The following is a 14,180-nucleotide window of genomic DNA, read 5'->3' as shown; positions in this document are numbered from 1 at the left end:
TTTCTATTAGCCCATCAAAATGAATCATATGACTCATTTATTTTTCATCAACCAATCAAAGTTGATTATGACATATTCTTTATTATATATAGACAATTTGATTTTCATTATTTTCATCTACCTCTTTCTTCCATAAAAAAAATCATTGATTTCAACCCCATTCTCTTTTATTTTATTTATTTCTTATTTTTTATTGTTTTATTGTTTAATTTATTTAACATTTCTTATTCTTTTGTTACTTGGTATTGTGATTTCTTATGTTGTTGTTTTCTTATTCATATTCTCTCTTTTCAATTTTTTTTTTGTGTTTATAAGTTTTTTGTTTTAGACTGGATCTTTAGTTTGGACATGGAAGTCAATCAAGAGAAAAGAAGAAATGCATCACATATCAATCAAAAAATATATCGAGGATTTTTATAACCCTTTTGTTTTGTTTTAATCTCTCGATACTCGCAACCTTTTTTACCTATTTATTTTTCTTTGTTTAACTTTTCTTATATTTCTTATGTTTTTATTTTACTTTTGATAATTTGCTCTTTTATATTTTCTTTGGTGATTATATTTGATTTTTCTCTATTTTTCCTACTTTATACTTGAGATGGAAACCAGATAGACAAGAAGAAATGCATCTCATTTTTACAAAACAGGTTGAATTGATAACTTTGGAGTGACATCTTCCAAATGATCTTTTTTTGAGAGGAAAATGATATTTTTCTGTATATGTCAAAAAAGAAAATCGTTTTTATGACATCTTTAATTTATTTTGTTCGGTAAAAAGTTCATTTTTCTTTAACTAAAAGGGAGCAAGGTGCTATCCTAAAATTTTAAGTGCATTTTAAAAAATAATAAACCCAGTAATCATTTATGTTTTATTTCTTTATCCAAATTAAATATATAAATGAATTCGTACAATTATTAAAATTAATATCCTAATTAAAGATTATTAAATTATTATGTTTTTTTAGAGAAAAATATTAATTGTTTTATTCAAATCCAAATTTTTGTATTCAATGCATTCATTCTATTATTAAAACTAATAATCAGATATGCTTTAAAACCGACTCCATATTTAACTCTTTCCATAATCTTCGCTTCATCCATCATTTCTACAAAAAAACAATTATTTCACAACACTTCTACAAACTTGAAAAATTAAATTGATTGATTTTGAAATTGTAATTACTATAATAATTTAATAAAATGAAAATCAGGTATTTTGGCTCAAGTCGTTTATTAACTCCATCAAATAAATAATTTTTTTGAGAGAATCTGAATTTTATTTACTTCACGGTTGAAATTTGAATTAGTAAAGTTCATTTCTCCTAGGAACTGTAGAGTTAACACACAATATAATTTTTTTTAGGGAATAAATACTCATTATCCTTTTTCCTATAAATAATCAAACAATATAATTTCCACTAAACGTGCATTATTACTTTTCTAAGAATAATCAGATTAAATATTTCATCATATTTTACACCAATTCCTTTTTTTTCAAAAATGATATTGCAAAGGTATATACTGCAAATTTAATTCTATTTAATGATAGTTTTTTGGTTCATGCTACTAACAGTTTGATTTTGTATTTTGTTTGTGTTGGATTGTAGCTTAATATCTCACTTCCTCAGTTAACTTTTTTTTTTTATCATGTAATATTTTAGTTTTTTATTTGAGAAGTTTTTTGACAGACCACAAGAAGACATCTCTATTATATGCAAATGTCTTCCTAAAAATTAAAAGAACATCTCATCTTCACATTCTAAAGAGCATCAAACACTAATATACCTCATAAAAAAGTTTACACATGTGATATATTTGACAAGACAATGTGTTTGTGTAAACATGCAATAATATTTTTATTAATTACCTTATTTATAAGCGGAAAGTTGTAAAATTCTTATAATTGACAAAACTAAATGAATTTTCGATTACTTATTAATCATGTTTCAATGGCAGCCATCAACTTATCATCATTTTTTGATTTCTCAACCAATCAAATGAAGTAAGCCAAATGTAAATTTGTAGGTAGAACAAATATAACTTCCTAACAAGCAAAATGTTAAATGCTTTTCCTCTCAACTTTCAACAATAACATAGCATGTTGACGTGACATTTTTTCCTTGATCTTTAATTTCCATTTTTGTCTTTTCTCAAATAAGAAATGTACAATTGATGTCATTGCAATGACCATTGAATTGCTTATAAAATTGAATTAATTCAAATTATTTATGGTCAATTTGTTTAAAAAAAAAAAAAACTGGATCCCAAAATTATGTCAGATTATTCATTATACAATTGATTTAATTATAATGTTATAAGTAGTCTCATTTTATTGTTTTACAAAAGATGCAAAATCATGTTAGCATTTAATTGTAATATCGATTAAATAAATCAACGTATTTATTGGTTTTCTTTGATTGTGTTTTTTCCATGATGTTAGAGGTTGTTGGTACAAACTCGAACAAAGAAGAAAAAAATTAATTTTTTTATAAAGAAAAAAATTAATCTAACAACTAATCTCTCTATTAACAAAAGCCTTTCCATATTTCAAGAGTACACATGTCATCTTAAATTTCCAAAGAGTATTAATTATTTCTTCGTGTCATAAAAAACGTATAGCTAAAAAAAACGTATGTTTTAAAATAGAGATTACGGGTATTTTAAAAAAAACGTATAGCTAATATTTGAGTCTGATATTGAGAGGAAAACAATATCACGTGGTTGATTTCAAATCATGTAGCTAAAAAGCAATGTGAGGAAAATCATTTTAACTATTGTTTTAATTTAAAAAAAAAATCATACATAATTATTTATTTTTTTATAAGCAAAGAGGTAGTGAGGATATCAAGATGAATCCACAACAGTCCAACTAGATTGACGTCCTGCACAAACATCCATCGTTTGCCGCCTACTCCATATATATTATACATATTAGGTTAACCAATCAAATTTTATTAAATCATCACCTTTTATTATTTAAACTAATTCAATGTAAGATGTGTCATTTTAATATAATTAGTCAATCAAATGTATGCTTTTGTATATTTGCATCATATTCTAAGTTATTACAAACGTCATCACATAATTTCCTATTTTGTACATTATTGAACACGTATTTTTTTTTTAAGAATGAACACGTAAATTATTTTTCTTTACTCTTTATATAATAAACATTTTTCTTACTTCAAATCAAAAATATATGTGACATCTTCACATTCTCCATCTTATTTGATGTTTTTTTATTTGTTTAGTTTATGTAATGTATAAAACATGAAATGACTAAAAAAGAATATTAAAAAAAAAATTATAAACTCATTCAAATCTCAATTCACAATAAATGAAAATGGTACACTCCTATAATACGAGATTTCTTTTATGGGAAAATTGATAACATTAATCACCAAATAATATAAAAAATCTCACTTTAATTTGACGTGATATACATGGAACTTTTGTTCAAAAAATTGCATTTATAATCAAGAGTAATGCTTAATAGTACGAAAATATACAAAGAGAAAATTTACGAATTAGTTTACGGATTGATTTTAACTACAACCAACTCATGTATTCCAATAAGTTGGAGTATTATATTATTATTTTTTTTAAAAAATTAATATGAACTAACCAGCTGTGTATTGTGGAAAGTGGGACTGTTGTATTAACTTTATTATTATTTAAGAAAAACTGTAGTTGTGCCTATTCGTTAAATTTCGTACGGCAAGTCTCCGTACTAAATAGCACTGCTCCATAATCAATTATCATTGATTAAGTACTGTTAGGTGGAGAAAAATGTCTTTATCATTTTTTTTTTCAACCAATCAAATCAAACCATATATCCTTTGTTTTAATTTTTAACTGGTCAGAGTTAAGCAAATCATCACAAGTTTTTATATGTTGAATTGTACATTACACAAGTGAACCAATAAAATTATAGCATAGTACCAATTTTAATATGTAAATCAATTAGAGTATAACATGCGTCACTTTTTATGTTGTGAGCCAATTAAACATTTTAGAATTAACCAATTTCGCATCATATTTTTTATTTGTTTAAAATGTAACTTGCTTCCATTATTTTCCTATATATAGTATATGTTTCTTTCATCATTTTCACATGCATATTTCTTCCAAAGAATGTTGTCAAACTCCAAAAAAAATGTCAACCAAGATCCGATAACTTCTGTGAGATCAATTCGGTCATAGAATCATGAAGCAAAGTTGTTCGAATCATTCATGCTTGGTTCGTTCATGATGTCATCTGTGACACACATCTGTTCTATCTAGATATGGTTCTCATGGATGCATCAATATGTATATTATGAATGTAATTTTATTTTAACTTTTTTAAATTATTCTAATTTTTGAATTTTTATTTGAAATAATTTTTATATTTATTAAAAAAAATTGAATTTTTATTTTAAATAATTTTTATATTTATTAAAAAAAATTAAGCAAATGGAATCAAAAAACTAACAAACCAGTTCATCATAAAGTTCAGAGTTATAAGGGAGTCTGCAATGGGTTGGATCATTATATTTGGTTAAAAGAAACCCTAAGAAATGATATTGACAGCACATTTTCATCAAAAAACTTAAGAAATTAGGTATATTGGTCATCTTACTTACATCTTGCTCAATATTTACTCCTGCATCTAATATAAAAGTTTAACTCACACATGACAAATTAATATCTCTCCCTTAAATGTGAGACTCTCTGTGTCTATGATATGGTGAAATAGCCGAATAAGGTGTCAGTACAACATGGTAAAAAAGTAAGAAGACAAAAGAAATGATGAGGGAAGATAGTAAGTTACAAAAAATGTTTTGTTTTTTTCTTTCATGAGGGAAATAAATGACTAGGGAAGAGAAAGTAAATTACAAAAAAGAAAGAAGACGAAAGAAATGATGAGTGAAGATAGTAAGTTACCGGTAATTTTATGAGTTTGTTGAAGGAGTTAAAGATTATTGAATAATTATGCTACCATAAAATTAGACTCATTAAGAAAATGTCACATCAATTATAAATGTCTAATAAGCATGTATTTTATCAACTCAACATAACACATATTTGTTCAAATTTCATATTGACACCACATTTTCATTTAAATTTTTTAGATCCATGTATGTGGATAATCTCACTTATATATTATTCAACATCTACTCTTTCATCCATTGTATAAGTTTTACTCAAATTTGACACATTAACATCTCACCCTCAAGTGTGGAGTCTCCGCGTCTTTAATTATGTGACATAGTCAAATAAGGTTAAACGAAGGCACAACATGGTCAAAACGGTGATTTGATTGTAATCGAATGGAGGGAGGTTTATGTTCTTTTCTTTCGTGAAAAGAGAAAATGAAAACTAGAAAATGAAAGAAGATGAAAAATATATTTGAGATTGAGAAATATGTCTAATGAAAAAGAAACTTTAGATTGAGTGAATTGTTGATGATTTTATGGGTATGTTGAAGGAGTTGAAGATTTATGGGTTATTAATTTACCAAAAAATTAGACACAATTAAAAAAATGTTTGAACATTTAAAAATGTCTAATAAACGCGTATTTTGTCAACGCAACATAACACATCAGCGTTTTTATTTGGTTAAATTCTAACAAAGATCAGAATAGAAAGAATTTGAAATAATAGAAATTGGTTAAAAAATGTTGCATTAAAACAGATGGCACCCAAACAATTAAATTGGATATAAAAATTAAACATATGAAATTTAAAAACTAACCAAACCGTTCATCGTACTGTTCAGAGTTCTGAGGGAGCCTACAATGGATTGTATCATCACATTAGGTTAAGAGCAACCACACATATGAGATTGACACCATATCGTCACCTAAAACCATAAGACATTAGTTATATTGATCATATCATTCATGCATTTCTCAACATCTACTATTGCATCCAAATAAAGTCAGACCGAGGCACAACTTGGTAAAAAAAGGTGAGTTGGTAGCGGTTTCATAGATAAATATTTTTGTTAATTTTTTTTATTATGGGATTGTTCATTTATTTCATGAAAAGATAGAAAGTAAATTAAAAAAAAAAGAACAATAAAAAGAAATTAGAACATGAGGGAGAAATGATAAGGAAATAAAATTAAGGAATGTTAGTTTCATTCGCGAGAGTATAGGAAATAGTGAGTTGTTGGTAATTTTAAAGATATGTTACCAAAATAGTATACTTATTAAAGAAAAAATGTCACATCAATTCAAATTGTAAAATAAACATGTATTTTGTCAACTCAGTAGAACACATTTACATTTTTCCATCGTCAGATCCTACCAAAGAACAAAAGTGAAGCAATTTGAAATAACAGAGATTAAATAATCTTTTTTTTTGCATGAACGCGAATGACATCCAGAAACTAAAATTTAAACAAATCCCAAAAACTAACAAAATAATTTATCATAATGTCGAGAGTTCCGTTAGAGACTATTGGGTTGCATAATCATATTAGGCTAATATCAACTACACAATTGAATCATATTAGGCTAAAAACAACTACACAATTGAGATTGACATCACATCTTCATCCAAAATTTTAAGACATTAGGTGTAAGGGTCATATCATTTATATGTAGTTCAACATCTACTCCTACATACACTGGAATTTTACTCACTTGATACATTCACATCTCTTTGTTAAATGTCAGACTATATGTGTTCGTGATCCACCACAAAGAACCACGCCCGTGCACTCTCTCACAATGTTAAATTGAGATATCATACAACTGTTAGGCCTTCTGAAGGACCAACCACTGGTGTGAATCGACACATTCGAGAAAGTTCAACCACACATGTGAGAATGATACCACATCCAAATCCAAATCAATTTAAACAAGATGTAGATGGTTTTGGTGGTGGTGCTTGCTGTTCTAGCGGCCGCACCACCCTTTTCCTGTCGGTGCCGTTTTGCAGATCTGTTCCTTGCTAGATCCGCACCTGTTCCGTTCCGGTGTAGGGGTGGGGTTGAGTTCGGTTCATGGGTCAGCTGTTGAGGCTTTGACGGGACCCTTTTATAGCTTTCTGGTGGTGGTTTGCGATCTTCTGGGTGGTGGGTCGTTGCTGAACATGGTGGTGTTTTGCTGCTCTGTTTTTAGCTTCTTCGTATTCACCTTGCACAGCCTTAGATATCTGGTTTATTTCAGATCTGTTGAGATCTGCAGTTTCTTGGCTGTTGTATTGCGGCCACCGCATCGGAGTTATTGAAGGTTGCTTTCTTTTGTTTGCTGTTTCTGTTATGTGTTGTGTTGTGTTTTGTTTCTTGCTCTGTTGTGTTGTGCAGTATTGTTGTTCATGGACTGGTGGAATCAGATTTGGCCTATTTTGAAGTGGATTGTTTCGAAAACCCGAAAGGGTCTGGTTTGTTCTAAAACCCGAAAGGGTCTGGTTCGTTTAACCCGAAAGGGTCTGGTTTCTGACGTATTGAACTCATCCCTCGATCTGAGTTTTAACGCGTTGTATTGCTCGAAAGAGCATTTTATGCTTGCTGTTGAACAGGGAGTTGTGGGCACTTGGATTTTGTTACCGTGTTGGCGGTCGATCCATTCGCCATATGAACTCTAACTATTGTTGCGAATGTTCACTTTTCATTCTTTTTTGTAACTTGGTTTCGCGCCCGTACGCGGGTTCACTGGGTTGCGCCTATGACTAGTGAATTTTTGTTAAGATAGATTAGAGTTGATCCTCTTGGACTGTTTTATATGTTGTATTCCCGTTTGGGCTATTCCTGGGTCAGGTCTCATGTCCCCCCAGTCTTTGTATCTCTTGTTTTTATTTATTATATTTTCTATTTTGCTTAAAAAAAAAAAAGTTAAGTATGAATTCATTCATTTATTTGTTGTATATATTGAGCTTGAACTGCATTTGATATATCACAATATCCTCTCTCTTAAGTATGACGAAATTCTAGCCCGTGCTTGGCACGAGTTTCCATACTAGTTTAACTTTTTAAAAGTTAAAAGTTGTTGTTTTCAATAAAAGTTTCCTATATTTAACTTCCAATAAAAGGATGATTTTAATCTTGTGTTAAATAGGTTTTTGATCCTTATAAATATATTAATTTTTCGGTTTAATTCCTCTAAAATTTTTCTTTAACTTTTAGTCTTTATAAAATTTTCAATCACTACTTTTGGTCCCTATTTTTAAGTTTATTTTTTTTATTTTTTAATGAAATTGTGCATAAATGTGTAGAATATTGTAAAAAAAATTCCAAAAAAAAAAAAATTAACAAAACAAAAATTAAATATGAATTTTTAACCTTCAAAAATATAAAAATTCATATTAAAGTCATGTATTGTTAAAAAAAATATTTTTTTTTTGGGTAAGATTCTTATAATATAAAGAATTTTTCTTCAAAATTTGATTCAAAAATATGAATTCTACATATGAGTTTACTTTAAATGAGTGACCAAAAGTGAAAATGGAATTTTTTTTGAAGGATTAAAAGTTAAAGAAATTTTTTAGAGGGACTAAAACGAGAAATTGACATATTTAACCATTTAATCTTTGAATGTGAAGAAATAATTCTAATAATATTTCAATGTATTAAAATTTTAAAATATTTTATGATTATAGATTTTGTTAATCAAAATAATCATTGACGTTGAAATAGTATGTTAATACTCACATATTAGTCCCTCAATATATTTTACTCTCATATCAATTCTTATAAGTATTAGAGAAAGGGAAATGCTAATTGATGTCATTTAAGCATTAAGAGCAACCACATCCATGCCACCCATATGGGTGGTATAAATGGGTCCCACATAATACATTACTTCACACTTCCCATATGGGTGGTATGGGTATTCAAAAGTTTAAAATATCCATACCACTCCTCCAAAACTCTAAAATAGGTCACACTTATCTTACAATATACTATTAATTAAAAGAAATAAAACTCAAAAGTATTACAAAATCTGACAATTACAGGAAAAGGAACGTAGTAATGCACTGCTACCATGGATAGTTTAACTACTCAATTCTAAAGCCAATTATCCATGATATTATGACACAACAGCATTGGTTAGTGTGATACACCCATATGGACAGGCGATGTGTATGCTCTAAGGATGCAAATATAGCAATATTACATTGGAATTTGTGCAGCTTCTCAAAAGTTTAAAAAATATTATTTTTAATTTAAAACTTTCTTGGTTTACCTTCTTAACCAGTGTTATGAAGGCATTAAGGAAAAAAAACAATTTAAACAAAGTAATAATGTTCTCACTCTATAGATTCACCTCCATTTCCTCCAACATAAAGCACATGCATCAACATATAAGAAATGTTTTTATAAAAAAAAAAAAAACATATAAGAAATGTTATTTGGACAATTTTTTAATTGTCCGACTACCGTATGTGCATACACGGTATATACAATTTTTTATTTTAACCATTTTTTTCCTTAGTCACACATCAACAGTTAGGGGTGGTAAAATAGGTTGACTCATCTGTTCTTTAAAAAACAACTTTTTTACTTGTCACACATCAACAGTTAGGGGTGGTAAAATAGGTTGACCCATATGTTCTTTAAAAAACAACTTTTTTACTTGACTAGTCAATAAAAATAGGTTTGTAAAAAAAATTTCCATGTATATGTTTTTTTTTTGTTATATTTGATTTCACAGTAGAGGCGGACCCACCGTAAGGCATAGTGTGCATGTAGCCACACCAGATTATATTTACCTAATTTTTTCTTCATATACTAGATTTAAATAAGGGTTAATTATGTTTCTAGTCCCTATAAAATAGTGACCTTGTAAGTTTAGTCCCTACTTAATTTTAATAACATTTTTAGTCCCTAATTTTGTTTTTCTGCACTGAGTATTAGTCCCTACTCAATTCAAATTTGTTTAATTTATGCTTAAACTCTTAAATTTTTGAACAATTTTTTTGCAGACATGTTTAGAACATTACTAAAAGTTCGTCCGCAAAAAATTATCGCAAAATTTGATTTCTACATCCAGATTTTATTACTTTTTATCTTTAACTTTTGTCGTTTTAAAAAATTCATATTTAATTCATTTCATGTCAGAAAATTCTAAATTTTAGTAAACGAACCTTTCATAGTGTTCTAATCTTGTCTCAAAAAAATCGTTCAAAAATTTAAGAGTTTAAGGATAATTAATCAAACTTTGTTTTAGCAGGGACTAAAATTATAAGTAATTTTTTTTTATAGGGACTAAAAATGCTATTAAAATTAAGTAGGGACTAAACTTACAAGGTCGCTATTTTATAGGGACTAGAAACATAATTAACCCTTTAAATAATGCATTATATACAATATATGTTGCATTTTGTTTCATGTATTTTTACTTGACCTGGAGGTAGAACGTGCTTTTACTAGTACCGCGTCTTGGGTTCAATACTCGTTGTAAAAACAACACGTCCAAATCATTTTTGCTATTGTGCCTCATGTGTAATTAATTCACTTTGTTAATATATATATATTTTTTTGCTATTTTAGTCACACCAATATCGAAAGTCTAGATCCGCCTCTGTTTGACAGAACAAATATAATAAATAAATTTTAGTCACACATTTATCAATCACACTTATCATTTTGATTTTTCTGCCATTTGAAATTAAGAACACTCAACATATTTTACATCTATGATTTATCAATTACACTTTTAGCTAGTACTTACTGTGCAGGGTAGGCTAATGTTTGAGTCCAACCTCAAATTGGTCCGCCATGCCCCATTTTTTGTGAGGCGGGACTTTACCATATAAATGGTAAATGCTCAAATAACACTCTTCAATTATAAATGGGTAAATGGAAAAGGGAGGGGGACCTATACGCATAGCGAAGTAAAGCTAATGTTAAGGCAAAGGCAAGAGCAATGCAAACAATTGAACAAAATTTGGGAACAAGGTATGAGGCAGGACCCTTCACCACTATTACTTATCTTCTACATCCATCTATTTTGACCATTTGATGACAACTTTTGTTTTTATCTTTTTACTTGTAAAACATAATAGTGAGATAAAAAGAAAATGAGAGGACAAGAACATCTTATGAGTAGAAAAGAGAATTATCTAAAATTTGTCACAAGATAGTTGTATAAATATCATTTGTCACAAGATAGCTGTACAAATATCATATTTCTTTATCCGCAACCAGAGTAAGAGGCCTTCTAGATGTTTTTTCGAGTGTATGATCAATTCTAGCATTCTTAATTGCTCAAAGCCAAACGGTCCAATAAAATTTGCACTTTTTTCTTCTTCTTCAAGTGGCAACAACAAAGCAACAACTCCCTCTTTTAGTCAACCGTCTTATCTTAAACATGACATTTCCATCCTCTTATGTTCACTTCTTTGCCTCCGTCCGCTATCTTTCTCTGCCTTTTCTTCACTTTACTCTCTTTTGAAAACAACAATATTCAATTCAAAACTCTCCCATTAAAGTTGGGAAATGACTAGGTATAAAACACCGACACATACAAAGAAACACGACACTAATAATATTGTTTACATCAATAATAATTTAAGAAAAAAATTTATTTAAATGTGTTCGTATTTTGTTGGTATCAAACACTAATATGTGTCGAACAATAGTCACTCATTCAATCAAAAATATTGATGCTGCATAATATATTACGAGCATCCAAGATAAAGCACAATAATATGTGTCGAACAATAGTCATTCGTTTAATCAGAAATGTCGATGCAGCATAATATATTATGAGCATCCAAGATAAAGCACTACGTATAAAGCAATTAAATTAAATAGGAAAAAGAAGACTAAAACCCCACTCAATTCTTTCTATTCTTTTTACCAAATCCACCATCTCCACTTTTTTCTTTGAAAATAAATAATACTAGTCTCGATGGATTCACGTTGTTGGAGTTTGTGAAGAGAACGAGAAAAGCTAAAGGAATCCAATATTGTACAAGAAAAAGGAACACCAACCCTAGTAATCAATCTCCTTTGAGATGAAAAAGTTGTGCTGGCCTTGAGTAAGAAGATGCAATTGTACAAGTTGTTATAACAGTTAATGGCATAAGAAAGAGTATGTATATTTGTGATGAGAAATGAAGACTATTGAATTCAATTCAGTTCAAGAGGATTCTAAGATGAGATTATTAGCTTCAACCATAGAGAGGGAGTGATTGTGGTCGCCTTCATAAGTAACTACCAACATAGATGGATCATCCAAAGCTCTTTCTACATGTTTTCGTGCTGGACAACCTTTAACACTGCTGCACTTGTAATAACCCCTGCAGTAGTAATAATCATCGTTCACAAATTGATAACTTAGTATTCATTACTACTCAATTCAAAATCAACTTAACTCAATAACACTGCATAATAATGATTTTTTTTTTTCTAAATTTAGTACTCAATCTTAATAGGTGGTCCACCGTGGACCAATAATTAAAAAAATCACTAAACATTATAACACCTAACGTTATTTGCGTATCTTAAAAGTAGAAGTTTATGGTCTTTCTCATTCTTACATCCAAGACAATGACCTAATTGGTGTCGGTTCGACCAAAATAATAAAAATAAATTACTTAAGTTTTAAGGTACATAAATTCATTTCTCTTGTTTTTGACGAACTTGCATCAATCAAGTCATTTGTGTTTGTCGTTAGTATAAGGACAATCGTGAACTTCTACTTCTCGAAGAAAATGTCTATTGTGGTTTAAGTTTCAAACAATTTTCAAATACTGGCTTTTGGTAAATTACAAATCAAGATGGTCCACTATGTGCATAAAGAAAAAGGGAAATGATTCAAAATTAAACGGTCAGTGAGCAATCTAGTGTAACACATATAAGAAATTTTTTGGTCCTTACAGTAAGTGATAACTCAATTAAAATATTACTAAGGTTGCTTAATACTAATAATCAAGTACCTTGGATGAGGTGATCCTTTAATAGGTTTCTGACCATACTTCCTCCAAGAATATTCATCAGTTGGAATATCAGCCATCTTCAAGCTTATTGCCGCTACCCTAACCACTCTTTTCAACCTCATTTTTCTACAGTAATTAACAAAAAATTAACATAAAGTAATTAACTCAAAAAAGAAGAACAAAAATAAAACGAATTTTGAGAGCTACATATATACCTCTTCTTTGAACAATGACAGTGGCTAGATGAACTACCACACTTTTCATTACCAAAATTCTCAGAGCTACACTTTCTCTTCAACGAACATGAAGAAACACAAGACTTTCCAAACGAAGAAGAAACCTGAGAGGAATAAGAAAAATCAATGATATTCTTATCAATAACATCATTGTTGGGGATTAGAGGAGGAATCTGCTGCAACGGAGTAGCATGGTAGACTCTAGTTTCAGAAGTGGAAGTAGGAGAAGGTAAAGGTGCTCTTCTGAAACGTGCATGACCAGTTCTTGTTCCATTTTGATTCAGAAGTGAAATAACATTCTTAAACTTTGAAACAGCAACATCAGCTACGGTTTTATAGTCCATGGAATTAGGGTTTGTATTCGAAGAACATGCTTGTGATGATGATAGTAATTTAATGAGTTTTTCTATGCTTTGTAAACCAGAAGCAGCTTCTTGAACTGCATTCTCTTGGAATTTGTTTGTTAAATTGTTGTTTTTGTGTCCCATCATTAGTTCAACGGCCATAGTACTTACAAAGGAGAAGAAAAAGGAAAGGAATAATAAAGGGACGTTGATAAAGATGGAGGGTCATAGGGTACCTTTTGGTCAAATGATGCCAAAGAAAGTAAAGAAAGAATAATGTGATAGTGGATGGTTTGGTCCACTACTAGTTGACTGTGGTGTCACGTTAACTTCTCTCATCTTTGTTACTTTTACCGTCTAAGCAAGATAACTAATTAACTTCTCTCATCTTTGTTACTTTCTTTTACAACCGGTAAGTACAATACAATTGTTTCTATGATGATACAGACTTTGAGTTTTATCCAGTGATAAATATCAAAAGGTCCTCTTCTAATTACAATTATTTGTGTTTACTAATGCACATATTTATCAAGAGAGCATCTGACCTTAGACTCTGATTGACCAGACCATATAAATATTTGCACAATTAAGCAAATAGTTAACTAGTTGACAAATTATTCTTTTATTTCGGTATGATCAAAACATCAAAATGAATATCCTCCCAAATCTGTAAAAAAAATAAAGAAATAAATGACTTACAAACAAGATAATAATTTGTAAAAAA

The 14,180-nt window shown here is 29.3% G+C and overlaps 1 protein-coding gene across 1 annotated transcript; it reads right to left on the bottom strand.

The window, feature by feature from the left end:
• Positions 1–11,035: 11,035 nt before the first annotated feature.
• LOC146919734 (putative WRKY transcription factor 15) lies at positions 11,036–13,976 on the bottom strand. The gene is made up of 3 exons (XM_085713157.1): positions 13,092–13,976; positions 12,877–13,002; positions 11,036–12,237 (listed from the first exon to the last, which is right to left on the bottom strand). Exons 1-3 carry the CDS (start codon positions 13,616–13,618, stop codon positions 12,078–12,080), a joined length of 813 nt encoding a protein of 270 aa, XP_085569283.1. The 5' UTR covers positions 13,619–13,976; the 3' UTR covers positions 11,036–12,077.
• Between the last annotated feature and the right edge of the window lie 204 nt (positions 13,977–14,180).

The sequence above is a fragment of the Medicago sativa genome, chromosome 5 (genome assembly GCF_051527215.1).
Source record: "Medicago sativa cultivar Bolivia chromosome 5, Bolivia_mono, whole genome shotgun sequence".
Taxonomy (NCBI): domain Eukaryota; kingdom Viridiplantae; phylum Streptophyta; class Magnoliopsida; order Fabales; family Fabaceae; genus Medicago; species Medicago sativa.
This window is presented reverse-complemented; position numbering and strand designations above follow the sequence as displayed.